The sequence below is a fragment of the Schizophyllum commune genome (genome assembly GCF_000143185.2).
Source record: "Schizophyllum commune H4-8 unplaced genomic scaffold SCHCOscaffold_7, whole genome shotgun sequence".
NCBI classification, from domain to species: Eukaryota; Fungi; Basidiomycota; class Agaricomycetes; order Agaricales; family Schizophyllaceae; genus Schizophyllum; species Schizophyllum commune.
This window is the reverse complement of record NW_026089544.1, coordinates 145,854-171,235: the sequence shown is the minus strand read 5'-3', so window position 1 is coordinate 171,235 and position 25,382 is coordinate 145,854. Positions and strand designations below refer to the sequence as shown.

At 57.7% G+C, this 25,382-nt stretch overlaps 14 protein-coding genes across 14 annotated transcripts; 6 read left to right on the top strand and 8 right to left on the bottom strand.

Moving 5' to 3' along the window:
• The first annotated feature begins 2,007 nt into the window (after positions 1 to 2,007).
• SCHCODRAFT_02580019 (uncharacterized protein) lies at positions 2,008 to 3,740 on the top strand. Its single transcript, XM_003031094.3, has 5 exons — positions 2,008 to 2,238; positions 2,293 to 2,569; positions 2,622 to 2,975; positions 3,027 to 3,498; positions 3,639 to 3,740. The coding sequence occupies exons 1-4, from the start codon at positions 2,095 to 2,097 to the stop codon at positions 3,344 to 3,346; spliced, it is 1,095 nt and encodes a 364-aa protein (XP_003031140.1). The 5' UTR covers positions 2,008 to 2,094; the 3' UTR covers positions 3,347 to 3,498; positions 3,639 to 3,740.
• Positions 3,741 to 4,376: 636 nt separating this feature from the next.
• On the top strand, positions 4,377 to 5,510 carry SCHCODRAFT_01032955 (uncharacterized protein; the record flags this gene model as incomplete). The annotated part of the gene is made up of 4 exons (XM_003031095.1): positions 4,377 to 4,458; positions 4,605 to 4,783; positions 5,019 to 5,362; positions 5,417 to 5,510. The coding sequence occupies 4 exons, from the start codon at positions 4,377 to 4,379 to the stop codon at positions 5,508 to 5,510; spliced, it is 699 nt and encodes a 232-aa protein (XP_003031141.1).
• An 11-nt stretch (positions 5,511 to 5,521) lies between these two features.
• SCHCODRAFT_02627689 (uncharacterized protein) lies at positions 5,522 to 6,744 on the bottom strand. Its single transcript, XM_003031496.2, has 5 exons — positions 6,548 to 6,744; positions 6,317 to 6,495; positions 6,063 to 6,265; positions 5,850 to 5,945; positions 5,522 to 5,796 (listed from the first exon to the last, which is right to left on the bottom strand). The coding sequence occupies exons 1-4, from the start codon at positions 6,627 to 6,629 to the stop codon at positions 5,852 to 5,854; spliced, it is 558 nt and encodes a 185-aa protein (XP_003031542.1). The 5' UTR covers positions 6,630 to 6,744; the 3' UTR covers positions 5,522 to 5,796; positions 5,850 to 5,851.
• Positions 6,745 to 7,808: 1,064 nt separating this feature from the next.
• Positions 7,809 to 8,456, bottom strand: SCHCODRAFT_01096381 (uncharacterized protein; the record flags this gene model as incomplete). Its single annotated transcript, XM_003031497.2, has 3 exons — positions 7,809 to 8,209; positions 8,264 to 8,362; positions 8,414 to 8,456. The coding sequence occupies 3 exons, from the start codon at positions 8,454 to 8,456 to the stop codon at positions 7,809 to 7,811; spliced, it is 543 nt and encodes a 180-aa protein (XP_003031543.1).
• A 569-nt stretch (positions 8,457 to 9,025) lies between these two features.
• SCHCODRAFT_02627683 (uncharacterized protein) lies at positions 9,026 to 9,946 on the top strand. Its single transcript, XM_050345423.1, has 4 exons — positions 9,026 to 9,272; positions 9,324 to 9,712; positions 9,765 to 9,849; positions 9,898 to 9,946. The coding sequence occupies exons 1-2, from the start codon at positions 9,229 to 9,231 to the stop codon at positions 9,631 to 9,633; spliced, it is 354 nt and encodes a 117-aa protein (XP_050199447.1). The 5' UTR covers positions 9,026 to 9,228; the 3' UTR covers positions 9,634 to 9,712; positions 9,765 to 9,849; positions 9,898 to 9,946.
• Positions 9,947 to 10,987: 1,041 nt separating this feature from the next.
• SCHCODRAFT_02627679 (uncharacterized protein) lies at positions 10,988 to 12,910 on the top strand. Its single transcript, XM_050345422.1, has 9 exons — positions 10,988 to 11,495; positions 11,547 to 11,609; positions 11,660 to 11,685; positions 11,732 to 11,981; positions 12,047 to 12,088; positions 12,142 to 12,218; positions 12,273 to 12,488; positions 12,543 to 12,674; positions 12,735 to 12,910. Exons 1-8 carry the CDS (start codon positions 11,106 to 11,108, stop codon positions 12,655 to 12,657), a joined length of 1,179 nt encoding a protein of 392 aa, XP_050199446.1. The 5' UTR covers positions 10,988 to 11,105; the 3' UTR covers positions 12,658 to 12,674; positions 12,735 to 12,910.
• A 298-nt stretch (positions 12,911 to 13,208) lies between these two features.
• Positions 13,209 to 13,879, bottom strand: SCHCODRAFT_01096941 (uncharacterized protein; the record flags this gene model as incomplete). Its single annotated transcript, XM_003031498.2, has 5 exons — positions 13,209 to 13,346; positions 13,401 to 13,528; positions 13,657 to 13,717; positions 13,765 to 13,815; positions 13,859 to 13,879. The coding sequence occupies 5 exons, from the start codon at positions 13,877 to 13,879 to the stop codon at positions 13,209 to 13,211; spliced, it is 399 nt and encodes a 132-aa protein (XP_003031544.1).
• Positions 13,880 to 15,376: 1,497 nt separating this feature from the next.
• On the top strand, positions 15,377 to 16,182 carry SCHCODRAFT_02600162 (uncharacterized protein; the record flags this gene model as incomplete). The annotated part of the gene is made up of 3 exons (XM_003031097.1): positions 15,377 to 15,469; positions 15,530 to 15,711; positions 15,783 to 16,182. The coding sequence occupies 3 exons, from the start codon at positions 15,377 to 15,379 to the stop codon at positions 16,180 to 16,182; spliced, it is 675 nt and encodes a 224-aa protein (XP_003031143.1).
• A 457-nt stretch (positions 16,183 to 16,639) lies between these two features.
• SCHCODRAFT_02306237 (uncharacterized protein) lies at positions 16,640 to 18,575 on the bottom strand. The gene is made up of 4 exons (XM_003031499.2): positions 18,373 to 18,575; positions 17,737 to 18,317; positions 17,467 to 17,683; positions 16,640 to 17,413 (listed from the first exon to the last, which is right to left on the bottom strand). Exons 1-4 carry the CDS (start codon positions 18,493 to 18,495, stop codon positions 16,649 to 16,651), a joined length of 1,686 nt encoding a protein of 561 aa, XP_003031545.1. The 5' UTR covers positions 18,496 to 18,575; the 3' UTR covers positions 16,640 to 16,648.
• A 188-nt stretch (positions 18,576 to 18,763) lies between these two features.
• SCHCODRAFT_02627668 (uncharacterized protein) lies at positions 18,764 to 20,983 on the bottom strand. Its single transcript, XM_003031500.2, has 5 exons — positions 20,912 to 20,983; positions 20,625 to 20,840; positions 19,629 to 20,559; positions 19,133 to 19,554; positions 18,764 to 19,079 (listed from the first exon to the last, which is right to left on the bottom strand). The coding sequence occupies exons 3-4, from the start codon at positions 20,494 to 20,496 to the stop codon at positions 19,133 to 19,135; spliced, it is 1,290 nt and encodes a 429-aa protein (XP_003031546.1). The 5' UTR covers positions 20,497 to 20,559; positions 20,625 to 20,840; positions 20,912 to 20,983; the 3' UTR covers positions 18,764 to 19,079.
• Positions 20,984 to 21,059: 76 nt separating this feature from the next.
• On the bottom strand, positions 21,060 to 21,518 carry SCHCODRAFT_02306185 (uncharacterized protein). Its single transcript, XM_050342321.1, has one exon. The coding sequence runs from the start codon at positions 21,395 to 21,397 to the stop codon at positions 21,095 to 21,097; it is 303 nt and encodes a 100-aa protein (XP_050199445.1). The 5' UTR covers positions 21,398 to 21,518; the 3' UTR covers positions 21,060 to 21,094.
• Positions 21,519 to 22,069: 551 nt separating this feature from the next.
• On the bottom strand, positions 22,070 to 22,988 carry SCHCODRAFT_02627662 (uncharacterized protein; the record flags this gene model as incomplete). The annotated part of the gene is made up of 4 exons (XM_003031502.2): positions 22,070 to 22,307; positions 22,357 to 22,526; positions 22,616 to 22,794; positions 22,907 to 22,988. 4 exons carry the CDS (start codon positions 22,986 to 22,988, stop codon positions 22,217 to 22,219), a joined length of 522 nt encoding a protein of 173 aa, XP_003031548.1. The 3' UTR covers positions 22,070 to 22,216.
• On the bottom strand, positions 22,942 to 23,856 carry SCHCODRAFT_02306153 (uncharacterized protein). The gene has a single exon (XM_050342320.1). It carries the CDS (start codon positions 23,741 to 23,743, stop codon positions 23,198 to 23,200), a length of 546 nt encoding a protein of 181 aa, XP_050199444.1. The 5' UTR covers positions 23,744 to 23,856; the 3' UTR covers positions 22,942 to 23,197.
• A 167-nt stretch (positions 23,857 to 24,023) lies between these two features.
• Positions 24,024 to 25,103, top strand: SCHCODRAFT_02627655 (60S ribosomal protein L31). Its single transcript, XM_003031098.2, has 6 exons — positions 24,024 to 24,086; positions 24,136 to 24,156; positions 24,219 to 24,294; positions 24,349 to 24,424; positions 24,476 to 24,564; positions 24,796 to 25,103. Exons 1-6 carry the CDS (start codon positions 24,084 to 24,086, stop codon positions 24,903 to 24,905), a joined length of 375 nt encoding a protein of 124 aa, XP_003031144.1. The 5' UTR covers positions 24,024 to 24,083; the 3' UTR covers positions 24,906 to 25,103.
• Positions 25,104 to 25,382: the final 279 nt, after the last annotated feature.

Here is a 25,382-nt window from a genome sequence, read left to right as displayed (position 1 = left end):
TCTCTTTGTTTGACTGAACTCAGCAGCTACTATCACGGAGCAAGACTTGCAAGTAACCACTACTACCTATGTATGATCGAGCGAGGCAGCTGCCAACGAAGTGGCTCAGATGAGGTTCCAAAAATTACGTGCCCTCTTGAGGACTCGACGAGGAGATGCCCCAAATCGATGCAAGCACGTGTATCTACCCAAAGGTAGCCCAGCGGAAATAACACCCGGCTTTTCCGATGACCACTCGACCAGCCAGAAGCCACATCAAGCATCATGGATAGCGCCTCCTATGCGGATGCCAAAGGGCAGGGCCACAAGCATGGATCCCTCTATAACATCCGCGACGAAAGCAGCATCAACGCCGCCGCCAGCGGCAACGGCGCGAGCACGGCGCCTACCGCCTCTTACAGATTGGCCTCCCCAATGGTCAACCTCTCAGCACGCCGAGGGGCCACTGCAGAAGGCGCCTAGACACCATCCACGGTGGTCTCTCTTGGGAGGTATACAGGCCAGTTGGCGGCGCCGTTCTGCAAGGTGGGTGTCGGAAGCAAGAGCAAGAGCGTGCTTTTGTACTGGAAAAGGAACGTGGTAATGCATGCGACCATTTCATAATCCGATCAAACCGTCGGCCGGCTGCCACTCTCTTTTGTTGTCCCTTTTTGGGCAGGCAGGGGCGCTCTCAAAGCAACTCAAAGTCCGAATATCACTTAGGTGTTCCAAGTGTTCCCACTTGGAGCTCAACGAGGAACAATTCGCTGCCGTGTGTCGCGTCTCCTCGTAACTTCGAATGCTTCCGTTATGGTGGCGACTAGAGATACAGCACTAAGCGACTACAAAGGAGGCTAGTTACTGGTACTACATGCATGCAGTATCTCGCACGACGGCGAGGGCTGAATGCGGTTCCAAAAATTTGAGTGTTTGCTTGAGGGAGTCGGCCCTCAAACGAACACCCCCAGCGGTGTAGCGAGACCCGGCTTACCCCTGCGACATCTGCCCGACGGCAGGTAGTACAACATGGACAGCCTGCGCCCAACCTGCGAGTGCCAGGGGGCGATGGCGCGGCAAAATGCCAGTGCGCGACCTACCCTATAACCTTGCGTGTCAGGCGGCTCAGCGCTACTGCCCAAAGCCGAAGCTCGACCAGCAACACGAGCTGAGTATCCACCGCCTCTCCCCACGCGCGGCATGGGCTGCGCTAGCCCGCACCGCGCCGCCAGAGGCTCCCCACCCGTCCTCTCCTCGGATCGCCGGAATCAGGGCCGTGTGAGAAGCAGAACGAGTCCCGCTCCCCACACTGCCTATCATCCTCGGGAAGCAGTTAACGGCGAGGTGGGATCAAGCCAACTGACGAGAGGGAGGAAGGGTTTGGGAGAAGGATGGTCGCCCGCGCCCCGTATTTAAAATAGTATTTATGTCCTGCGGAGGGGCACGTGCTTGGTCGGCCCGACGGCGGCCTGCTCCTTTTGTTCTCCCATTGTTCTCTTTTGTGGAAACTTCGGAGCCTGGACCCGGATCCCTTGTTCCCTCCCGCTGTCGCCCCCTTATATTGCTGGTCTTTCTACTTACAGCGGTTCGTCAAGGCGCACACGAGGGACCTTCGTCTGATCCCCTCCTCCGTGCTCACGAACGCAGGGATACCTCGAGCGAGGTCATCTCACTGACAGTCAGCTATTCTGACGAGGATAATCATGACCGAGGGCACTGCAATTAAATGCGCTCGTATGCGCCATGCGTATACCAAGTCTTTCATCCTGTAATATATTGTCACAATTAGCTTGCAGTCTGCGGGGTTCGAACTCAGACATCGATCACGGAACTAAATGCGCTCGTCCTTGCGGCTTATATCTTCGATGCTCGTGTACGGTAGCGAGGTCTGGAATATCGCCTTGAGATATTCAGTGACCAGCTCCGTTTGCAGTTCCAGCCAGCATGTCTGCGGCGGCCTCCACACGACGGCCCGTGCTGCCGGCCCCTATTCCAAGTTGAACTTTCCAGGTCACATGATGGCCACCGCAAACGACGCCTCTCCTTCTGCACCCACGGTGGCTGGCTCTCTGGACGTTACCTAGGCTCCCAGCTTCGACATGCTAGAGCTGGCATAGAATGAATCCTTTGCTTCGCAACTCTCTCATTGGGATTACACGCCCCGTGCTGCATGTAAACCTGGCACCCGTGGCGTCCTCGAGCAGGCGCGCACTCCACGTTACCTACTTGCGATGCAAGTCCATCGATGAGAACAATAGAGAGGTTTGTCTCTTGTGAAATATCGTACTATATCGACTGAAGGCGTCATGGGTGCAGAGGGTCGACGGCCCCCCGGACGGGAAAATCGCTACATCACTCTCCAGTCCTCCCAACACGAGACCTTCCGCAGGTGGAAATTCCAGAGATACGCCATCCGCCACTATCTCGACAGATACAGATTCCAAGAAATCACCACCTCGTCCTCGACCGGCACGATCAGCACCTCTCCGCAAGCGCACGATATGCCTCAGCAACGTCCTCGATGGTACCTCCATCTCTAAACTGAAGGAATTCCTGTCAGACGAATTTGGCCACGCAACTTGGGTGACACTGGGTATGCTGCGCTTTCTCAAGCTCATCTTCATTGCACCTGCTGATCGAGCTAGGCCCTTACGCCCCAGGCAAGCGCGCTTCCAACTCAAGTGACCGCCCGAGGCGCAGGCATGCGTACGTTCTGTTCGCGCACGCTAGCTCCGTCGACAAGGTCCGCGCGCGACTTGGCAGCCTCATCGACTTCGACGGTACCGCATTGTTTCCCGAGCTGATACCTCCGGTGGCGGTCGGCGGACCCACGAATAAGGCCCTGCACGAGAGACTTTACCCTCGAAAGGACCCGTTACACCCAGCGGGGGTCCGGCCCAAGGACACGCTCTTCGTCAGACGGCTGGAGAACGTGGATTCCCAGGAGCTAAGGAAGCACATCGAAGCCTCATGTCGCGACCTGGTGTCCCTCACACGTCGTACGTTCTTGACGTAGCATGCGATATCATTCGTCTGATCATGTCCCGCAGTGGGATCCTGCTTCGAGCTCCAGTTTATCGATGTGAGGGCAGCATCGAGAGCGCGTACGAAGCTGAAGGATTACTTCCGACGCTCGGACTCTACCGCTTGGGTCGACTTCAAGACGGACGAGGGTGACCTGCCTGTGGTTCTCAGAGCCCAAGTACGGGACCGCGCAGAGCAGCTTCGTCGTCTGCAGCGCGCGCTGTCGGATCCGGCGCGGGATGACAAAGAGGACGTGCAGGCGGCCATGGAAGTCGCCCGGCAGAAGCTGGAGGAGGCGAAAGAGAAGTTGGCGCGTATGGAGGAACCCGCTGCGAAGTCAGAGTAGAATTCGCTTTGTAGGTATCCAAAGTCGACCACAGTACCTTTTGACTGATCAGTACGCCCTAGAGTGTAACTGACCATGTATGGCCCATTCAGCCTGCACGGCGGACTCGTAACCTGCGTTATGTGCGGAAATCAAGACTTGAGTTTCAGCTGGTAAGTCGCCGCCCTTCTCTCGATTCAACTGTACGACTCTTTCGAGCGTTGGACGTCCCTCAAGTCCAACTCTCTCGAACTTCCGACGCCTCGTGCATCATACGTGAGGTTCGACCAGAACGCCACCTGACTATCCCAAGGCACCGAAAACATACGCAATCAACGCGGTCATGCATAAGTCATGTTGAAGTCATGTGCGATGATTATCCCCGCCTCGTCGATGTCATAAATGATGATACGCGCCTTTTCCCGTGGGCCCGTCCATGCGCCCATTTGTGTTCCTGTAGGTATCGGTTCCTGCAGGCATTGGTGAGTCAGTGACGCACACCACGCTTCGTCTCAGGGACCATGCCCGCTCGCACCCCCGAGCGCGGAAGGGATAAACACACACCGCCAAACTAACTCTGAATATCTCAGATCACCGGCGAGCGTCCCGCGAAATCGGGTCAGATGGAGGGTCAGTCTATCCGCGGGCGAAGACAAATCTCTACCGCATATGGTCAGTCTCATCCCCGACTGTCGATCACCTGCCGCCGTCCCGCCCATCGTGCACGCTCTACGACCCGCGTTCACCCTCTACCACCCGCGTTCACCCTCTACCACTCGCGCCGTGAGAAACACGCGCCCGCATCGGGCGAAAACCATCCGCTGTCTGCGAAACCACCCCCCGGACGCACGCCCGTGTTCCGGGGAGCGATTGACAGAAGGCACTCAAAAATACGAAAATGCCGCGGGTGCACTTCGCATGACGGCCAGCGCGTGGAACATTCGTCGCGTATATAACGACGAGGCAGGAGAAACACGATCTCTCAGGTCATCTCTGGTCCTCCCTTGTTCGACTTACCATTTCATCCCCCTTCTCCTGATCTTCTTCGAACATGCGTTTCCAAATCGTTGTCGCCATTTCCGCCGCCGCGCTCACCAGCGGCGCGCTCCTGGATAGCCGGTCGTACTACCCCAGTGCGTATTCTCCCCCTTTTGACGGTCTTCGCCGTCTTCCCTCTGCGCTCCTCGCGCTCTTCCCCTCGCGTTCAAACCTTGTCATCCCCCCTCGCCTCCTCCCCTACTCCCTCTCTACCCTTTTCCTCAACTAACCCCCTCCGCAGACTGCCTCGTCGACTGCGTCTCCCGGGCCTCCACTGGCGGCTGCAGCGCCTCGGACACCACCTGCCTCTGCAACAGCCAGGAATTCGTCAGCGCCGTCACCTCCTGCGTCCAGGGCGAGTGCGACTCGGCCGCGGTGTCCACCGCCGAGGAGGCCGCCCAGCAGCTGTGCAACGCGGTGGTGAGTTCAAGTCCCCCTATATACCATCGTCGTTATTGCCCGGGGCCACTCCTCCCTTCCGCCGTAATTCCTTCCTCCCCACCCCATTCTCCCTTCTCCCCCCCATTCCCTGTTTCCACGCACCCTATATCTCCTATTCTCCATCTCACCCACCGCTTCTATCCCCCCTCCCCCTTTCCCCCCTCCCCCTTTTACCCCTCCCCCTTCCCTCCCGCATTGTACTAACCCCACCCAGGGCGTCACCCTCTCCAACCTCCCCACCGCCTCCGGGGTCGGCGCAACCAGCACCACCACCGTGACCTCCGGCGCCAGCCAGACCGGCTCGTCGGGCAGCACCGCTACGGGCGGGGCTGGAGGTGGCTCCGGCAGCTCGTCTTCTGGTGGCTCCGGCGCAGGAGCGTCCGTGTCCTCCGCCGTCGCGAGCGTTACGTCCGCTGCTTCGTCGGTGGCCGGCTCCGTCACCTCGGCGGCCTCGTCTGCAGCGAGCAGCGCGAGCTCCGCGCTCTCGTCAATCACAGGCAGCCGCTCGAGCTCTGGCTCTGGCTCGTCCTCAGGGAGCGGTACGCAGACGGCGTCTAGGTCAGTGCGCACACCAGCTCCGAGTCGTACCGCCCCTTACTCACGGTTTCTCAGCTCATCCTCGACGTCGGATGAAAATGCGGGCTCGTCCGCTGGCATCAGCATCTTCGCCGCTGTTGCCGCCATCCTGGGCGCGATAGCCCTCTGATCGCGAGATGGAATTGACGCGTCGAAAGGTTTTTAACCAGACCTTTACCATCACAACGCAATGGACTTTGTATGTAGCAAGTAGGATACGCACAATCATGACCGCGGAACTTTCTCATCTCTCGCGCAGCTGAAGCTTGGAGGGAGGATGTTGGACACCGAGTATCGCTCATGATCAAACAGCGCGAAGATGCAGAAAATCAGAATTTCTTCATGTCGTAAGACCGTCCAAGTGCTACATAGCCAAACCTATCATCGAATACAGTAATCCAGACTTCTCATTCTAGCTAAGCCATCGTCAGCGCGACAAGCCTACTTATGCACAGGACCGTCCACTGACCCTTAGAGAACAAGCGCAGCAAACAGGGCAGCGAAGCCAGCAAGAAGGCTGACGCTCTTCGGCGAAGCCGAGTTGTTGTCGCTGGTCGCGGAAGCACTGGAAATGCGGTCAATATACGCACACAATGAGAATTAGTGAGCGGGAATGGGGGAGCGGAGTATATGCGTCGAGTACGACACATATATGCGGTATATCAATGATTAGAACGCGTACCTGGTGGAAGTCTGCGTGGTCGTAGCAGTGCCGGAGCCCGACGCGGCGGACGATGCAGCGGAACTGGCGCCGCTGGCTGCAGAAGAAGCGGCCGACGACGCGGCTGACGCGGCAGACGATGCGGAGCTAGCGAGGGACGAAAAGGCGCTGCTAGCGCTAGAGGCACCACCTTCAGTGCTAGTGGGAATAGCGAGCGTCGCGCCCTGTGAGAAGTTCAGCTGCAAGTAGAGGCTCGTGCACGTAGGCCCACTCACCGCCGCCTGGCACAACGCCGAGGCAGATTGCGCGGCCGCCTGGACGCTGTCTGCGTCGCACGTGGACTGTACGCAGGAGGTGATCGAGTTGACGAAGGTCTGGTTGTTGCAGAGGCAGGCCGTGTCCGCGGGGTCGCAGGTGTCGGTGTTGGCGTCGGAGATGCAGGACGTCAGGCAAGCTGCACGTCGGTGAGCAATGCGGTTGACAGGGCGAAAGTGATGGGGACTCACCTGGGATGGTATCCTGACGGCGGTCCAATGTAGCGAAGGCGCCATGAGCGAGCACGACGGCGGCGATGACTTGGAAGCGCATGGTGGGCGTGAAGCGTGGTGGAGGGAGGAAAGAAGTAAAACGAGCACGTCGACCGACAGGGTGCGCTTTATATGCGGACGGGAGTGACGCTTCTCGATGGTCACGTTCGCGGATGCGCGCGTCATGTAGGGACGGTGGCACCTGTCCGACTGACTGCCTTCTTGACGCTGTCAATCACGGTCGAAGCGCCTGCCCGACGCGTCGCCACCGGTCATCACCCTCGGTAGGACCGTTGCCGGCAACATAGATTGTTGAGGACGCGAGAGGTCTACTCACTGTTGAGCGTCGCTGAGGTTGTAGATACATTTTCCTCGACATCGCGCAGGTCGTGTGATGCGCGCGGTCCCTGATAATGCAGTCCTCCACGCAGCCGTGCCTCTCGATACGTCTCAGCCGCCAGCAATATCGGGTGCTCATGTCATGAGAAGGCGCGTCGAGGAGATTGAGCGAGTCAGATGATGCCCTTTGGCACATGAATTCCGAGGGGAAGGAGGCCTAAAGGCGGATAGGAAACCGGCATGCGCGTCTTTGAGAGCCGAGAGGTTCTATTGAGAGCAGCCATGCGTGTTCGAAGACGTGCAGAATGTTGCATTGATTCGAGGCATTGACGGAGAGCGAGGCCTCAACGATCCCCTCCACAAGACAAGTGGGCGTTTCGTTCGAGGCGGAAGGACGTGACACGTGGGCAGAACGTGTGGCTACATCGGCATTCGGCCCGAGTACGCGAATAGGGGCGTCTGGTCATCGAGCAGCAAGCCGCCCGACGCCGTAGCATAGGGTGCAGTCGGGGACGTAGGCCGGAATCCCTCCATCCTGAATTCTAGAGTACAAGAAAGTCTGTCAGGACGAAGTGGAAGGCGAGGGGTCGAGCACGGCGTAATCGGCGTCGGTCATCGAAATTTCGCTGCTGACGCTGGTATGAAGTCCGACTAATCCAGGAAACGCACAGAGCGGAGTGAGCTGGTCAATGGTGAAGGGCCAGTTCCGAGAGGAGCCTTCGCGCTCGTCGATCCGCAGGTGACGAAATGTAGCCGGTCGGCATTCCTGACGGATCCTCACGAGTAAGGCGTCAAGATCGACGGCGCCGGCGATATTTGAACACTGCATGTCCCAAATTCTCTAGTTCCACAGAGCTCACAGGGGCCGCGCAAACGATGCCTGCTGCTTTCGCGCCGTCTATCAAAGCGACCTAAGGTTATGGTCCGTCTCCGTGTCCTCGAGCTCGCTGATCTCCGCGTCGAGAGAGCACAACGAGTCGGGAGCAGGTTGGAGCAGAGCAGGAAGGTCCTTCGCGAGGTTGAGGCGTAGTTTGAGTGTGCGCGACGAGTGGATGACGGGGCCGATGTCCCGGAGGTTGGTCATGTCGAGAACACTCCGGCGTTCCACTACGCAATATCGACAGAAAGGCTCAAGATCGTCGTCCTCGTTATCAGAGTTAGCACTGTCGTTCAGGATCTCGTAGGGTAGGTCGGAGATCATGAACTCGCACTGGCTAAGGTTATCGATCCTCGTGCGCCTGAGCAAGTCGTCGAGTCCCCAGATGGTGCAGTAAGCGACGCAGCAGTCGAGGTCTCCGCCTCCTAGAGAAAGAAGTAGTTATGCTTGCAGCCCAATGGCAGCGCAATCATGCTCACCACATATACGTAGCCCAAATAGAGATACTCCAGCATCTGAAGACGAAGCAGTGGCACGATGGAAGGGAGCTCGCGCCACAGCATGCCTTCGCCGAAGACCTGGTCCCCCCGGACAAGAGGCGCGAGATCCGGCTTGCAATTATGACCGACATGTTCCGCAATTTCGTGAAGGGTTTCCGCTGAGAGGCGACATATGACGGGCAGTTTGACAGAGCTGGGTCTTATACCTGCGCGATGCATAAGCTTCCAAGGCCACTGGAGATGGAGGTCGGGGATATTGGTGGGAACGGGCGCGTCGTGATCGTGGCTTGCTCCTAAAGTGCATCTCCTGCTCGCCTCCATTATACATATACGATCACAGCCGTATACGTCGAAGGTATTCGTCGAAGGTGAAGTCGGAGCGAGATCGTTGGACGCACGAGACGATCGGAGGTGGCGGTGGGAGCGCAGACACGCCGGCCCGCGCATTCCGTCCGTCCAGGCTTGTCTCCGACGGCCATGGCGTATCGCGGTATTTCGAGTCTTCCAAGGTCACGGACCTTTCTTCCTCTGTCCTCAGTCTGCACTGAAGCGAATACGCCCATGACGCTGCGACCAACGTTGGAAGGAAGGCCGATCTTCGGGTGCGTCTCTTCCTCTTCGACGCGCGAGGCTCGAGCTGACAGGATCACCCAGCTTTCTTTCCTCTGATTGTCACCTCCTATGTACTAGATATACTACAATCCTACGATGCTTTGACTGGTCTTACATGCAACCCATCCCTCCGGCGTCGCCGGACCCATGCCCAGCGTGCAAGTCTAGTGTCTCATCCCCAAGTCCCTCCTTCATCATCAGAGATAGCGCGCTCTGGCGTGCTCCCCCGACGTCTACACGGGAAGTCGAGATGACCTTGGTGCGAACACTTGGGCGTCGATTAACTCTGACGCCCACTTTCGCCAGACACCACTAGGAGCATCCCTCAAACCATGGCAATCCGCGTATCGTGCCGACATACGACCCAAAGCAAACGGTGCGTGATTGCCCGCTCGAAGTTCGTAGTTACATGCCCATGCTTCCGCAGCAGCCGTTGTCCCATCGCTCTGCCCTGCCAAACGCTCGTCCTGTCGACGGTGGCGAAGACCGCGCGCTCAAACCCAGCACCATTTCAAACGACGACTCACTCGTACGCGGAACCGCCACCTCTGCGACCCGGTCTCGGGTGCCCTGTCCAGGTCGAGGACGATCTGCGCGTGGGCCGACGCACAAGCAGAAGAGCGCAGCTCGTCGACGTGTGCCCATCATCATTAGACCGAAATTCACACGCCGAGACGAGTCGGGAGCGTATCTTCGTCTGCATCTCCGACCTTTTCGACCTGGTGCGAGCGCTATAGCTGCAGAACTCATCCGACAATCTGGCTCGACCACGGATCGGCCGAATACGTTTCTTCGGCGCTCTATTTAGCCTGAAAGGTGCGTCTCAACCCCTTGCTTGCGTGCAAGCTCTGACCTTCGAAGGTACCAGCTCCCCTTAGCGGACTTGACCTCGCTCTCCGAAGTTGCGTGACTTGAAAGTGTGGCTTCGGCGTCTCATTGCCAGCGTCCGCCTAGTAAGCGTTAACCCCCTCGGCATCTGAGAATCCTGCTGACCGCTGTAGACCACAGGGCACGCTCTTCGAGAAACTGCGCTTTCGGAATGGCTGCGGCATCCTTCACGCTCGTGAAGCAGATCGCGCGAAGCTGCTCGACTACGGTAGACAGGAGCGGCTTTGTCCCTCGCGACCAGTGCTACTTGCAGCTCGACCCGAGCGAAATTGCGACCTCGACTTGCACTTCGAGTCTACGGTGGTGCGCGATGACCTGCGCGTGTTCCCCTAGGACCATGCACTGTCTGTCCTTTCACGCATCACTATACAGTTATTTTCGAGTGTCGGCTGTATCGCTTCCGCACGCCCGCTTTGTGCGCCTCCGTCGACGAACCTGATCTGTCGGCTTGCGCCCCCGCACATATCCTCAGATGCGCCCAAGATGTGCTTGTCGTCGTCGCATCTGCTAGTACATCGACACAAATCAACAACACAATATATGATCTATGTTTCTAATGATGAAAGAAAGAACTGGATCTTCCGTTCAGTTGAGGTCCCAAAAATTACGCATTGCAAGGCGGAGTCGACCCTCCGACTTGACAATGCGTGTTCTGCCTGGTCGAAGGCAGCCCAGCGGTGTAGTGGCATCCGCGTATCCGTATCGACGGCACAATGACACAACGAGTGCAAGTGCTAGGTCGGCGGTCGCTGCGCCTGTCCATGAAGCCAAAGGGCGATGCCAGAAGCATGGGACCCTCTATAGCTCCACACAACAAAGCGGCATCAACATCACCTACCAGAATCCCGTGGATTCTGAGGCAATGCGAGCACAATGCCCACCGCACTCTCCCAACGCACCACTGGATGCGGGGCGCTGCAGGCCGGCTCCCTTGGCCGAAGCCACCGAACAATCGTCGCCCTCTCGTCACATGGCTTCGAGGATGGAAGAGCATACAGAAGGAGTACACCCAGCCATCCGAAACTCGGGAGGATCACTGGCAATTGTCACGACAGGAGCTGACCTGCGAGGGAGGAAGGGGTTTGGGAAGGCCAGCCCGCACGCGGCGCCTTATAAGTGACGCCGGCAAATGCCGGCCGACACGTGCCGAGTTTCTTTTGTTCGCCTGATTTGGTCAAGCATGGTCTGATCCGGAAGTTCTTTTGTTGTTCCCGACTAAGACAAGGATACGGGCCGAGATATCGAGACGCAAGCCCACAGGCCCTGCCAAAGCTCTCACGGCGTCCTTGTATGAGGCCTTTTCCCTCCTCCCTCAGCTTCCATGACACGCCGCTGGCGCGGCAAGCGTCCTCGTTACACGTATTTCAAGAATCTTGCACCCACCACCAAGCCTTGCTATCTCGAGTTAGTTCCGGTTGAATTGTGGCGTATAATCTTCTCCTTCAGCCTACCGACAACACTGTTTTCCCTTCGAGATACCTGCCGCACATTTCGCTGCATTATCGACGATAATGATGGGGCGCTGCTAGCCTCTGCGCCACTTCTGCTTCCCAGACCTCCACCCAATCCCCGTTCCCAGCTACGCCTCTCAAAGCATCGCCTCGAACGTCAGGCGCTAGCCGACTTCTTTGGCATCACTGGGCCGGAAAAGCGTGGACTTTATGGGAGCGCTACGTATACCGAGCTCTTGTTTCGCCCAAGGCGATGCCGCGTGCGATATTTCTTCTCGCTACATCGTCTGAATGCTCAATAACCCTCATAGGTATGCTCGTCTTGGGCGCCTAGCCCTCCCGTATGGCTCGAAAGCAAGGTATATTTATGCTCGGTAAGGTCGCCTCTCTTCTCACTCTTCTCCACTACTGACATCTTAGGAAGGCTAGGTGTAAATTTCGGTTCTTCCGGTGAGCTCACACTAGCATGATGAATGCGTCGCTTACTCGACGATAGGGCCAAGGATACCGAAGTTCGATTTCTGCTACCTCAACGGCGGTATCTGCCAAAGGACGCGCGACCAACCATAGACCAATACCTCGTGAATTGGCTTCCATCTGTCACTATGAACAACCATAATCGGAGACTGAGAACGCACGGAATACTCGCTCAAGACCTCGCACACGCGCGAGAGGAATATATGGCCGAGACAGCACAGATCACCACCGAAGACGATCGGAAGCGTCACAAAGCAGCTCTATTCGAGGTCCGTATGACTGTCCCGGCTTCTCTGCGCATCCTCAGTCGTACTGACGAGACCGATATGACCAGCGATACCGTGCGCGCTATCGCAAGTCCCGGGTGCTCTGCTCGGTAAGTAGACTATCGACTTGCTTTCGGTACTTCCTACGCCCGTATCCCGTCAGTTCCAGTGCTATCTCGATCAGTGGCGCAGGGGTTGGGACACTGATATGAAGCTACTAAGGCGCAAGAATGAGCGACGGTGAGTCTTCATTCTGCCGACCTGGCAATTCTTCACGAACTCATCGCTCGATAGCCTTCGAAGGATAGCGAAGAAGAAGTGCGTCAGCTCGGTGATACACGAACCCTCCGTGAGGCGTCTGGTAGCCGCACGCACCCATGGCCTTCGCCTTGTCTCGCGGTCGGTGCTGGCGCATGCTGGGGCGCTGAGACCAAAAGCAAAGAGGCGGCAATGCGAGCACTGCGGAGTCTCCGTGTCCTCGCGCTGGTATGACATGCACGTTGCTAGCCAGTGCGGACTTCGTGTCAGATATCCGGGACAAAGGAGCTAACAGCGCACCTCTAGCCACCCCGGACTTCTTCCCCAGAGCCGCCTCGATCTGGATATAGGAAGGGCAGAATACCGCTGCGAGCTCTGCGCGGAACTCCCCGTGAAATGGTTTTCTGTCGGCGCTCTGTAATCACATCAATACCATAAGTATGTCATCTTTTGGGCCGTCTACAGAATTACGATTGCTCATCTCACTGATGTTTGTAGGCACAATATGCGCGACTCTGAAGAGAACGAATGGCGAGGGATAGTCATCTAATTCTACGTAGAGGAAGCTGCGGCTCCGTCGGCTCTTATAACCACCAGAACCTGCACGGCATCGGGCTCACCAATAGATTACACAAATAGCCAAGGAAACGACCCTCTGAGGGTCTTTGAGAGCACCAACTCCAAGGCCCCACCAAGACAGGAGAATGGCGCTGACATCGTCCGCGCAATTTCTTCTGACACGCGAGCCTCCGAAGAACACACCATACCATCTCGCCCGCGAGTTCTGCCAAAGAGCGCACGAGTTCTGTCAAAGAGCGACGCCAACTTCGTATTGCATTGCATTTCTACCTATACAATGGACGCACCGGCCGGCATAGACTGCATTCTGGACTTTCGTTTGCGGTTCGGGGTCGTGCTTTTCTCGTTCAAGTTGAGGGCGCAATTCGTCGCCGATTCGGACGCAGATGGTATTTAAAGATGGGGACGAAGCTCCTTGTCGGAGATGTGGTGGAGGTCAGAATCCGCGTCGTTCGGCTGAGAGTCGGTCTTCAGTACCTGGGCTGCCGAGTGCATGTGATACGCCTGCGCGTCCGTTCGGCGAATGGAGCGCTGCCTAGCTTGTCATGAGTTACGAGCACCGAAAATTGGAGTGCAAGCATGGACCAAATAGGGCTGGTGAGGGCTGGGGTCTGCGCGACGAAGGCTTCGAGGGCTTGACGATCGACCAGGTGGGTCGGGTTCCGGATCGGCATGAGCAGCAAAGTTGACGTAGTCCAGCGAGCTTGAGAACGCTGGCACGAGAGTATATGATTAGGGCTGGGGAACGTTGCATCCGAGACCTTGGGGAGCGCGGTATATGGGCGGCATATTGCAAGGGAACGCGACCATCCTTGACACGCGGCTCTCGCCTGCGTCCTACCGAATGGCGTAGTCTTGCAGGATACATCCTTATGGCGCGAATGCAAGCGAGTGCCAGAGCCCTGATGGAGTATCAGAGGGGATCGAAACAAGGGAAGGCGCGACGCACCTTCTGCCTGAACTTCTGAGCTCGACCTTGGGACACTGAGATTAGTGGGTCCTGAACTTCAGACGAGCAATAAGATCAGCTTCTCGTCGCTTACAAGCGCTCCAGCATGGAGCATCGTCCCGCAGTGTCGCACAGAGTGTACGCGACAATCCTTGTGTCCGACCCCATAGCATAAGTTGCAGTCGGGACAATGCCTAACTGCGCTGCGTCTTCAATATCAGTCCACAGAGAAGCCTCCAGGAATTCTGTTCCTCGAAAGTCGAAGGCGTAGGGGACGGCGAGAAGATAGTGGTTCGGACTAATCCTGCGTTAACGGGTACGCAGACCGTATGCGGTATAGGCGGGTCGTGATTTTGGGTTCTTTCTGGTGTCAACTCCCGCGCGTCTCCATGAGTTCAGATTACAGAAAACATCGTCGAAGGTGAGGTCAGATCGAAAGCGTTTGAAGGACGAGGCGATGGGAGGTGGTGGCGGGTAAAAGCAAGCCGCAGACGCCGGCCCGCGCATTCCGACGTCCTTCAGGCTCGTCTCCGACGGTCATGGCGTTTGGATCTTCGACGTAGTCCCCGCGTCCTCCAAGGTCCCTGAGTATTTCTCCTCTGTTCCCAGTTTGCATCGAAGGGAGTACAGCCATGTCGTTGCGACAAAAACGCTGGGTGCAGAAGCAGAGAAGGAGGGTCATTCTTCGGGTGCGTCTCTTCCCCTTGACGCGCGAGGCTCGAGCTGACAGGATTCCCCAGCTCCTTTTATCTAGATCCACATTTCCTATGTACTAGATACAACAATATTCCGATGCTTTGACGTCGCCTTCCATGCGAACTCATCCCGCCGGTGTCGCTGGACCAATCTCGACGTCAAGCTTGCCACCATGCGCAGCGTTCAAGTCTAACGTCCCAGCCCTCAGTCTCCCCCTTCATCATCATGAATAGTGCTCTCTCTCGTGATGGACACGCCCCCAAGGTTACAGGGGAAGTCGAGATGACAGCGGTGCGCCAACTTGATCATGGACATCGATTAACGCTGACGCTCGCTTTCGCCAGACAACACTAGGAGCATCCCTCATAACACGGCAATTCGCGTACCGTGTCGAGATACAGTCCAAAGTAGACGGTGCGTGGATGCCCGATCGAAGTCTGTGGCACATGCTCTTGCATCCGCAGTAGTCGTTGTCCCATCGCTCTGCCCGGTCAGATGTTCGTCCTATCGACAGTGGCGAAGACCGCGCGCCAACCCCAGCACCTTCCCGACTTCGCTACCTTTCATGTCGCATCCCGGCCGTCAAAGGGGCCAACTTTAAGGTATCTAATCTGTGTTGTTTCGTAGTATACGCAATATGCTGGCGAGGGCAAGTAGTCTTTGCGCCATTGCTCCTATTGTTCTGGTTGCATATATCCTACAGAATCAAATCGTCTATCAACGGACAAAGTTAGGGCACTGCCACACCTCTCACGGCCGGGATATGTGACATACACGCGCCGGAGTCCTCATGCTGTCAATGTGACGCGCCGCCGCAAGGCAGGCGCCTTTAGCGCGCGCCTATTCTCTACATCTCTTCTCTTGATTCGACTCCCAACAAGCTATACCTGCCAGGACCTTCTGACTACCCCTTGGCATGGCTACAGATGCCGATGGATCCTCCGAAAATCTGAACGAGGTGAAGCGCGGCTCTATCGTCATAGAAGATGCAGGGGCGAAGGTGTTCAAGGTGAGGCTTGGATACAGATGATAAATGCTACCCATACTGAAGGGAAGCACTTGTATGTAGGTTGAGGATACACTCTTCACCGTTCACACGTACTTCCTCGTCGAGCACTCGCCAGTCTTTAAGGACATGCTACAGGTGGCGCAGGCGAACGAGGGTGAGGGATCATCCGAGGACAACCCAATCATCCTGGAGGACATTCCCGCGCGCGACTTCGACTTGCTCGTCCGTGTTTTATACACTTCGTACGTCGAACTCTGCTTCCTTGCAAGCCACATCCAGTGTAACTGACCATCAATATTATGCCCATCGACAGATGCGCCCTGACGCAGACATCCCCGCTACAGACCGCGTCCGTCGAAGAGTGCGCCAGCCTGATCGAACTGCTCGAGCGCTGGCAGATGGACGAGATCCTCGCTGGCGTTCGACAGGTGCTACACGACCGCGACTGGGATCTGGCGGACAAGATCGCACTAGCAAGGGCCACGAAGATGAACGCGGTCTGGTTGAGCACCGCGTATCAGGACCTCATCCTGCGCGACACGCCGCCCACGCTGGACGAGGGCGCGCGGATGGGGTGGCCGCCGTATGGGCTCGTGCGGGATATCCGCGAGAAGGTGGCCAATCTGCCGCAGGCTGTGCAGATGAGGATCATGCGGCAGGAGCTGAGGGAGTCGCTTGAAGGTTATGAAGCGCCGCCGGTGACGCAGACTTGAGTGAGTGCAGTCTCTTGTGCGCGTTCGTGGTGAGCTGACCGGGTTCTCGCAGGACGGGGTGGTGCATACCGCGACGTGCGATCTGTGCGGCGAGACCATCGTCGGGCCCCGGTTCAAATGTGTGCACCCGCATTGTCAGGACTGGGACCACTGCTCGGCCTGCGAGGCGAAACCCAACTCCCACCCTAAGAGCCACCCGTTCATCAAGATCAAGGAGCCGGCCTTCAGCACGCTCGCCGGCGTCCGCCTATTAAACGACCCTGCCCACGCCCTCTTCAGTCTCCCTCATGCGCTTCCCAGTCACGAAGGACCATTCAACCCAGAGTTCTAGTAGTGTCATCAGGTCCCGGAATATTGCTGGATTTGTGTTTGGTTGGGTTTGCGTTCAATGGGTCTGTGCTTGGTTGGATGTAAGTGTACTACGAGTATCTTCTGTGTATGATGTATGATAGCCCGCTCCGTATAGCTACGGATATCCCGGTGATTGTAAGTAATCTAATACAAGTACCTCGTACTCGTCCGTGATAGCACATGCCCTGCCTGACGCGCCGTCGAATTCGAAATCAATCACGTCGCCGTCTCCTTTGTACAAGGCGACCGACCAGGTAGGAGTACGCAGCGCGCTATCGATCTCATCCACGACCATTGAGTCCGACGAACTAGGTGCAGGCAGCCCTGCAGGCGGCCACATTCCCGGCATACGCCCTGGCAGAATATCGCCCTCGTCACCCGCCGCCGCTGACGCGTCCAACGGACCCTGCCACGGCCTCGGCTCCTGCACGATCTGCAGCCTCACCTCTTCCCTCGTCGAAGGCTCCGACATAAGCGCGAGGTGCCCCTCGCACATGCGCACGGGGCGCTGCAGGAAGTTGTCGAGGCGCGGGGGGACGGGGCCCTCGACGTCGACGACCGCGACGAGCTCGACGGCGGGCGCGTCGGCGATGGGGCGCGGCCGCGCGGGGACACGGTAGATGTAGTTCCGCGCAGGGACGGCCTCGGTGAGGCCGAAGTAGAGGTCGCTACGCGGCATGCCGCGGTCGGCGCTGTAGGGCCAGCTCGCGGGGAGGAAGTAGTCGTCGACGGAGTAGGGGAGGAGGGTGGTCCAGATGGGCGCGAGCTCGTGTTGTTCTTCCTGGAGGACGCCGTCGGACCGGGGGATGATGTATGGAACCTCGTAGACGGTAATGCGGTCTTTGTAGAGGCAGATGGCGCGTGTTTGGATAATCAGCATCTGCGAGTAGTCAGTGAGTCGCGGAAAGACGCGAGGAAGGGAGTCAGACGAACAGTGACCATCTCGGCGGGTACCACCCAGGTGATGAGCGTGTTCAACGTGGGATCCCAAACGCCCACTGTGTTCTCCTCGGATATCGCAACCCTTGACCCTCCCCGACACTCGTAAGTCAACATAGGTCCTCGCACAAGGGACGCCACGGGCCTCAACTGAGGGTCTGGCTCCGAAGGGTATATCTCCCAGATGGCGAGATCATTTCGCGGGGGATCCCTGTATACGAGTTGATGGTTAAATCGCCTCTGATTCGCACTGAAGATGCTTACGCGCAGAGGAAGTTCGTCTGAATCTGCAAGCCACGCCCATCCGGCTTGATCCAGATACCATATATGACAAAATCGCCGTTGTTGGGGAAGGTATGGGTCGCAATAAGGCGCGGCTCGTCGTATGCATGAAGCCCTAGGTCCCAGATCTGCATATCCCAGTAGTGGTTCATCGCGAGATAACGCCCACCGGGGGCGAGGCGAAGTTCGTTTACGGCGTCGGCGAGATGCCAGAGAGGGGCTTCTGCGATGGCCGGAAGGTTGAGCGCTCTAATAGACAGTGGCGCGAGGTATGGTAGCTCCTTCCGCGGTGCTGTTTCCTGAGGTCGAGACGAGCCCTCGCCCTCGAGAAGGGGTGCAGGTACGGGAGTCGGCTCCACGTCCATGGCGTCAGGATTACTAGTAGCTTCCTTGACGCGCCGTATGAAGCGACTCGGCGTTGTAGCAGCCAGCTCTATGTGCACCCTAGATAGATCCTCGGGCGCGAAAATGTCCGCATAGAGGTTATTCTCGTAACAGACGGCCCGTAAAGCATGTATCCAGACGACATGCTGCTGAGTCGCAACACAGAAGAGTTTGCAGGTCTTGACGAAAACTTTATAAGCGACATAAGTAGGGTGGAGAGAAACCGCCACTCACCCGTCGCAGTGCTATGATGTCCAGAGGCGGCACAAAATCGAGGATGTGAAGTATGACATCCCAAGGTAAGGTATCGAACGCGAGCTTTTGTACTGCCTCAGGCTCTGAAAAGAAGGGTGGCATAGGAAGTACACAGCTTCCTTGGCCCGGTCGAGGAAGTAGGGCGGTCAAAGCACAAGAAGATGAGGGCCGGGAACAAGCACGTTTCATCACGTGGGAAAACCGGACCTGCCGCATCCGCCGGCGTCGGCGTTTGCCGTGGGCGCGCCTTCGACGGAACCAATTCGTACTACAGGCGAGGCCGCCCACTTTCTCCTAAAAAGCCAGCGCCGACCTTAACGACCGAGCCAATGCTTACCAGGACGCTCCTACCCTTGCTTCCAGCTTCCAGTTCGTCCACCTTGCATCACTGTTATTCAAATCGTCCTACATTGATTTTACACTCTTTTCCTACACGACAAGAATCCAATATATAAGGAGGGTCGCAGCGCATAGTGCGAGCGGTGAAAGGCCATAGTTCGAAGTACAGACCCGGTTCGTCAAAAGGAGGTACGATGCAACAGCGCTCCTGAAACGTCGGAGCTCTCTTTTGACAAGCCGGAAACTACCGTAAGTAAAAAGTGCTTGCGCCTGGTCCAAAGAAAGGTACCAGCGCAAACACGATATATATCGGTCCTGCCGTTCATCAAGTCGATGAGAATGGACGCCTGAGACAGACGTCGGTCAGGGTCAGACGCAAGGAGTATGAAGGAAGGCTTACCTAGTAGCTGATGCGCAACCTTCCCGAGCCGTAGAGGTTGGGCATATGCGAGAAGATGCAGTGCTCGACCTCGCGCGACATCGTGCCCCACGTGTGGAAGATCAGGTTCACGTCGCGCAGGCGCGGGAACGCTGCCGAGGCCAACGTGTCGAGCGCCTCCCAGTACGGCGCGTAGCTGTCCGCGACGTCGAGGTCCTCCTCCGCATCGGCGCTGTCACCGAGGTCGACGGGAATGAGGTTGAGATCGACAACCTCGATGGAGCACCGCACGCGCCCAAGAAGCTCGATCACCGCCGGGATCGGGTCGCGGTAGTCGTCGTCGGCAGTGTCGGGGGACTCGAGGCCACAGGAGAGAGTCATCACGCGTAAGGTCCGGCAGCAGGATATGTCGATGTATCGGTTGAACGTCTCGATGGGCATGTCTGCGGGGAGAGAAGCCGTGAGCGGTCGGTCGGGGCGTCCTGTTTCGTGACAAGAAAGAAGCATCGACACGTACCGACATTCATCGCGCCCCGAAACTCGAACGCCTCTAGCGACGGCGCGCACAGCTGCAGAAGCGTCGCCACGCACAGGAGCTCCTCGCCATCGGCGGAGTCGAGCGTGAGATACAGGTGCCGGATGGAGCTCGCGTCCAGCGCGGAGTTCGGGTCTAGGAAGCGCGCCAGAAGCGACTTCACGATCGCATTGTTCCCCCAGAGGCCGGACACGTTCAGGCCGCGCAGCTGCACAGCCTTGGGCGCGCACACGACGAGCGACATGTCATTGGCCGCCGGGCCCGCCAAGGTGCAGCTGCAGCCAAGCTGCATGCTCTCGAGACCAGGGCAGCCCTCCACGACTGCCATCGGGATGAGGGAGTCGTATAGCGTCAGGTGGCGGATAGGACACCGCAGGAGGAGACGCCAGATACAATCGCTCAGCTGCGGCGGGAAGGTTCCCGTCCAGCGACCGAGCGAGAAGCGGCGCACCCGCGTGAACTGGGAGAGCAGCTCGCAGAGCTCCGCCGAAAACTCCTCCACCCAAGGGCTCGCGTAGTGCTCATCCTGCTTGGTGAAGGAGAGCGCGCCCCAGCCGCCCTCGAGGATATCGAGGTCGCGTACGTACGTGGCGATGCGCGGCTCGCGGCGCACGATGTCCACGAAGCGGTGGATATTGAAGGGCCGCAACGTGAGGTTCAGCGCCTTGAGCTGGACCTCGGAGAGTGGCTTTTTGATGTTGGGCGGAATGAGGGAAATTTTAGAGAAAATGTGGTACTGTGCCCGAGGAAGCAAGTACCGGCTGGCGCTCGCGCAAGCCATGAGGGCCCCATAGTCGCCCTCGAGGTCGTCGACTATGAGGTCCAGTACTTCCTGCTCAACTCGAGCCATCGTGAGCGCGAAATGGGAAAGGCGAAGGGACGAACGTGGAGGCGGCAACGGTCAGAGGAATTCCTATATAAGGCGGGGGATCGGCGCGATCAGTAATCAGGGGGGCTCCCAGAGAAGGCTACGCTCACCACTGATTGCGCGTCAAGCATATGCACCGGCTGATGATGTCGGACGAGTTACGGTGTCCTGTCAGTGTCGATTGTTTCGGCTGACATCAAGGACAGGGACTTCGATGAATGGGGGCTTGCGTTACCACACACACGCAGTTACTTTGCTTCAGCGGTCGAAGTTCGTTGGCGTACGGAAGTACCGTGCGGGTCCACTAGCGTTGCAGGCTGCGCAGACTGAGATAGACATTGTGAGTGGGACATCATGTTTCGCATCTCCATGACCCCAGCCTTAGGCCTGATCGTACCTTTTACCTGCCAGCGAGCTATTGTCACTTTTGTAGCGCTGTGTTCGGAGCTCGCGTCGGCGGGCCGTCAAAGGCCCATAAGCAGCCTGCATGAGCGAGTCGGTGAGCATTGATAATGACCGACGTAAACGCTACATGATGGAAGCGCGTATGGTCTTGGCTGTGAGTAAGACGACAGAGCTGTCAGCGTTGGTTTTCATTGGGCGGGTCAAGGAGAGTGTCGAAGAAGCTCACTGTACGCGGCCGTGTGGACAACGGCAGACCGGCTGAAAACGAAGAAAATACGGCCGTAAAAATTCTCAGGCCATGACGGCAATCGTGAGTGGCAGTCTCTGTAGACTCTACGCAGCACCTGAGGCCGACGGCGCCAAGAGAGGCCTGCGGGATATAGAGAAGAGACAGCCAATCCCAACGAGAGTGATAACACCGTTTATTCAAGTTATCCACATACGAACGATGCCGCTTTGGGACCGAGCTGGGGCGCATAATAGGTGGGAGATAAGATCGAAGCTCACCTTGCCCAAGGGGAATCAAGTTTGGGGGGTTCCGTGATCGGGGTCGGAATGCGAGGTTGGTGGAAGTTGAGGACAAGAACGGTGACGCGACGCGGGCGACAAGCGCCGCCACTCCGCGGACACGGTCACGTGCGACGGGAGCGGTCCCGAACCGGACCGTCGCCGGCGTGATGCGTCCATTGTTCTCAATTCCGGTGAGGCACGGACGCAGTCCGGCATAAGAGGCACTGGAACGTTGCATATCCTACTCGGGGTCGAGTCCTGCGGCAACAAGGATAAATGACCATCAGGGTATGACGCGCTCCTGATGCTGGCTGACCTCGCAACGCATTCAGTCCTACTCCCTGAGCGCGCCGATGGCAAGCGCATACGGAGTCACCAGTCTTCGCTCAGACAACACGAAGGGTCCACTCGAAGGTGCGAGAGGGTTCTTTCTCCCAGAGGATCTCACCACGAGACCTTTCAACCTTTTTATGCTGAATAGCGTCCGGTCAGCTGAGATGGGCTCCATCTTTCGCTGACCGCGATGCAGCGCTCGAGCTGGGATCTCATCCAGAAAAAGATGGGAAATAGCATCCTTACCGTCAATCGAATCCCGCACTTGCGATGGGCAGAATACACGAAGCCGAGAACACCTGATGGAGGGCAGCAGAGAAGCCTTCTGCGCATGGCCAATGAATTGCAAGGTTCCGAAAGGCGCCTACAGCGCAATAGAGAAGACGAAGGTTTTTGACGGTTCATGCAGGGTCGTGAAGGTCTCGAGAGGAAGTAGAAGAGGCGCGTCCCATGCTCAGAGCACGAACGCAGCGAGACCAACGGCAGCAAGGCCGACGAAGGTATTCGCGCCATGCGCAGAGGCACCGTTCTCGTCACCGGTTTCCCTGTCGAACGATTAGCATAGTATGGGAAGTTGAAAGATAGCAAACGCACTCGGAGCCGTCGGCGCTCGAAGTCTGGCTGGCCGAGGAGCTGCCTGAGTTGCTGGCCGATGTGCTGGCGCTGCCGGACGTGGTCTGGCTGCCGCCCGAGCTTGTAGCCGTGGCGCTCGCGCTACCGCTGCCCGACGCGCTACCCGTGGGGATGTCGCTCAGGGTGACGCCCTGGAGTGCGGACGATGATCAGCGCTCGCTCAAAGGGCGGTTGGGGGGAGGGGGAAGCAAGGGGGGAGACGAGGATCGAATAGACTCACCGCACCGGCGCAGACGGCCTGCGCGCCCTGGAGAGAGGCCTGCACATCGTCCGCCGAGCAGCTGCTCTGAACGCACTGCGTGACACTGGAGACGAAGGTGTCGTTCCCGCACAGGCAGGCCGTGTCGCTGGAGTCGCAGCTGGACGTGTCGGCAGTCGCGATGCAGGTGAGGAGGCAGTCTGGATGGCGTGAGGGGTATAGGGATACCGTGCGTGGACGCGTCGAGATGGGGTGGGTGGAAGAAAAGGAAGGGTCAGCTCGATCGCTGCGTTCGAGGTGACTGCAACGTACCAGGGACGTTCTGCCTGCCGGCGATGCGCGCGGACGCGGAGGCAGCGAGACCGAGGGCGATCAGCGAGGTCGAGAGGCGCATGTTGGACGTTCACTGAGGGTGGGCGTGGAGGGGACGCCCAAGGGCGCGCGCGTCCCTATATAAACCGATCGGTTGGGGTTCGCCGTCGTGTTCGTCGGACGGTCAGGTGCTGATGGGGCCCGTGTTTCGATATGTTGGGGCGCGCGGGTTCCAGGTTCGTTCGTTCCTCGAACTCGGGTCGGACGACATATTGGACTCTGGAGGTGGCGTTAGACAGGGGATATGTCGGCGCTTCTTGGATGGGAGGGGTGTACTGTATTGATGAAGCTTGAGGGGGGAGACGAGGAACCCCTACCACACACCCTTGCGTGGTTCGAGAAGGAGATTCGGAAGGATGATTTGCTTCTGGAGTTCTGCATGACGGCCTTCTGCTGCGTCGGCGTTCTTGTCGTCGTCGTCGCCCTGGTATTGCTTGGCGAAACGCGTACCGCCACTCCGAACTGATACAGAGCGAGTAGAGCTCTCAGCTCGGTAGCTGCTAATGGGAGGGACGAAAGTAAGATATATCCAGCACTCATCGCTAGGTCGTTAGAGAGGTACTGCATGGGTGATGAGGACAAGTTGAGGACAGCAGCGGTCCGGCCCACGCGCTGTTGCGATGTCGGTATCAGTGAGAAGGTCATCGAAGTCCTCCAAGCCGCCTGGACCTGCGACAGCCTGGCACAATTGGAATATAGCAGAGTCAAACAGAATATATTCCACAGCAAGGATTGGTATTCTACTTGGGGAGGTGGACATCGAGACAGCGTCGTCATCGCGCCCTAGGCTGACCGAATCGATCGAAAGCGACACGACGAGAGATGAAGTTCAAGAGGGTGACGGCTTAATGGGATTCTATGGACGCCCGCGCAAGCGAGCACCCCCCGACTAACAGTCTCGAACGTGGGCATCAGAGGAAGGCGAAGTGGTCGATTTTCGGGAAGTACCGAGACCTGCATAGCGTTACTCACGTGACAAAGCCACATTTTGTGCTTCCACGTGAGTAGTGTTTGGCGATGGCGGGTGCGGCAAACAATACCGATCAGCGAGACTCGAGAGGTTGCGTCGCGCGAGAGCAAGCAGGCAAGGGCCCCATCAAGACTTCAGACAATCGCCATGGTGCGTAGCGTATGCGTCCCCGACGAACCGATGCTCACGAACTATGCAGTCTCCCGCCGACAAGAAAAGGGCACGTCCGTTTGCAATGGCAATGTAGACATCACAAACTAACCCCAATTCCCCCTCCCTTAGACCGGTAAGACGCGCTCTGCGCTCTCCGACGTCGTCACCCGCGAATACACCGTCCACTTGCACAAGCGCGTACACGGTGCGTAAAAGACTCCCTACCTCATTGACCGCTTGCTGATCGATCGAATTGCAGGTGCTTCGTTCAAGAAGCGGTCACCCAAGGCGGTGAAGGCGGTTGTCGAGTTCGCACAAAAGGCGATGGGCACGACGTGCGTACATTGCACCTTCCCATTTGCTTTTGGCTTACATGCGTGCTGCAGTGACGTGCGCATCGACCCGAAGCTCAACCAGGCGATCTGGTCTCGCGGTATCAAGAGCGTGCCGCACCGTATCCGCGTCAAGCTTGAGCGTGAGTCGCACAATCCGTTCATTTCGCCTCTGCATTGGGGAGCTCCCGGGCTACATGATGCAGGAGGGCGGCAGCCTAGGACGGTATGATGGACGCTCGCCATCCGTACCCTAGCGTGGTCCATCTGTCCCTTCGGCGGTCATGACTGGCGTGATCTGGCATCCTTTTTCCTCCGTCCCCCTTCCATCCCTGAAAATGTACCTTCTCAACGTCGTACTCACTCTATTCCAGGCAAGCGCAACGACGACGAGAACGCAAAGGAGAAGTTGTACACCTACGCCTCCCACGTCGAGGTCCCCTCCTTCAAGGGTCTCGAGACCGTTGTCGTCGACACCGAGTAGGCGCCTCGCCTCCCTTGGCCATCCTTCACGCTCCCGCGCTGTGCCGCTGGCGTGACGCATGTACTTTCTCCTCCTTTACATATCACACCAAGCATGTATGCCTGACTGACACTATGATTATGCGCATGGGCAAACCACGGAGTGTAACTTTCGCTTCTACTACATCAAGGTTGGACGCCTGCTCGTCTGCACTTGCTCGCCGTTTCAAGGCTGCACCTCGCGATTCAGGCCGCCGTCGACGCGTGCGGTTTTGTACCAACCGGGAATCCGGGACTCCTGCTTCTTCTCGGCATCTCATCCTCGCTCGCATCAGCTATCTATTGTGCCGCCTAGTGCCCAGCCGTCAGTCAATGGCTTTTTGGGCGCAAAGCGTTCTGATCAGCGAAATCTGCAACACGGGCGGGAAGCCAGCGGCGGCGCGGGGCAGACAAGTGCAGCTCAGCAACTCCTGCCGTTTAGCGAGAGCAACGAGCTTGT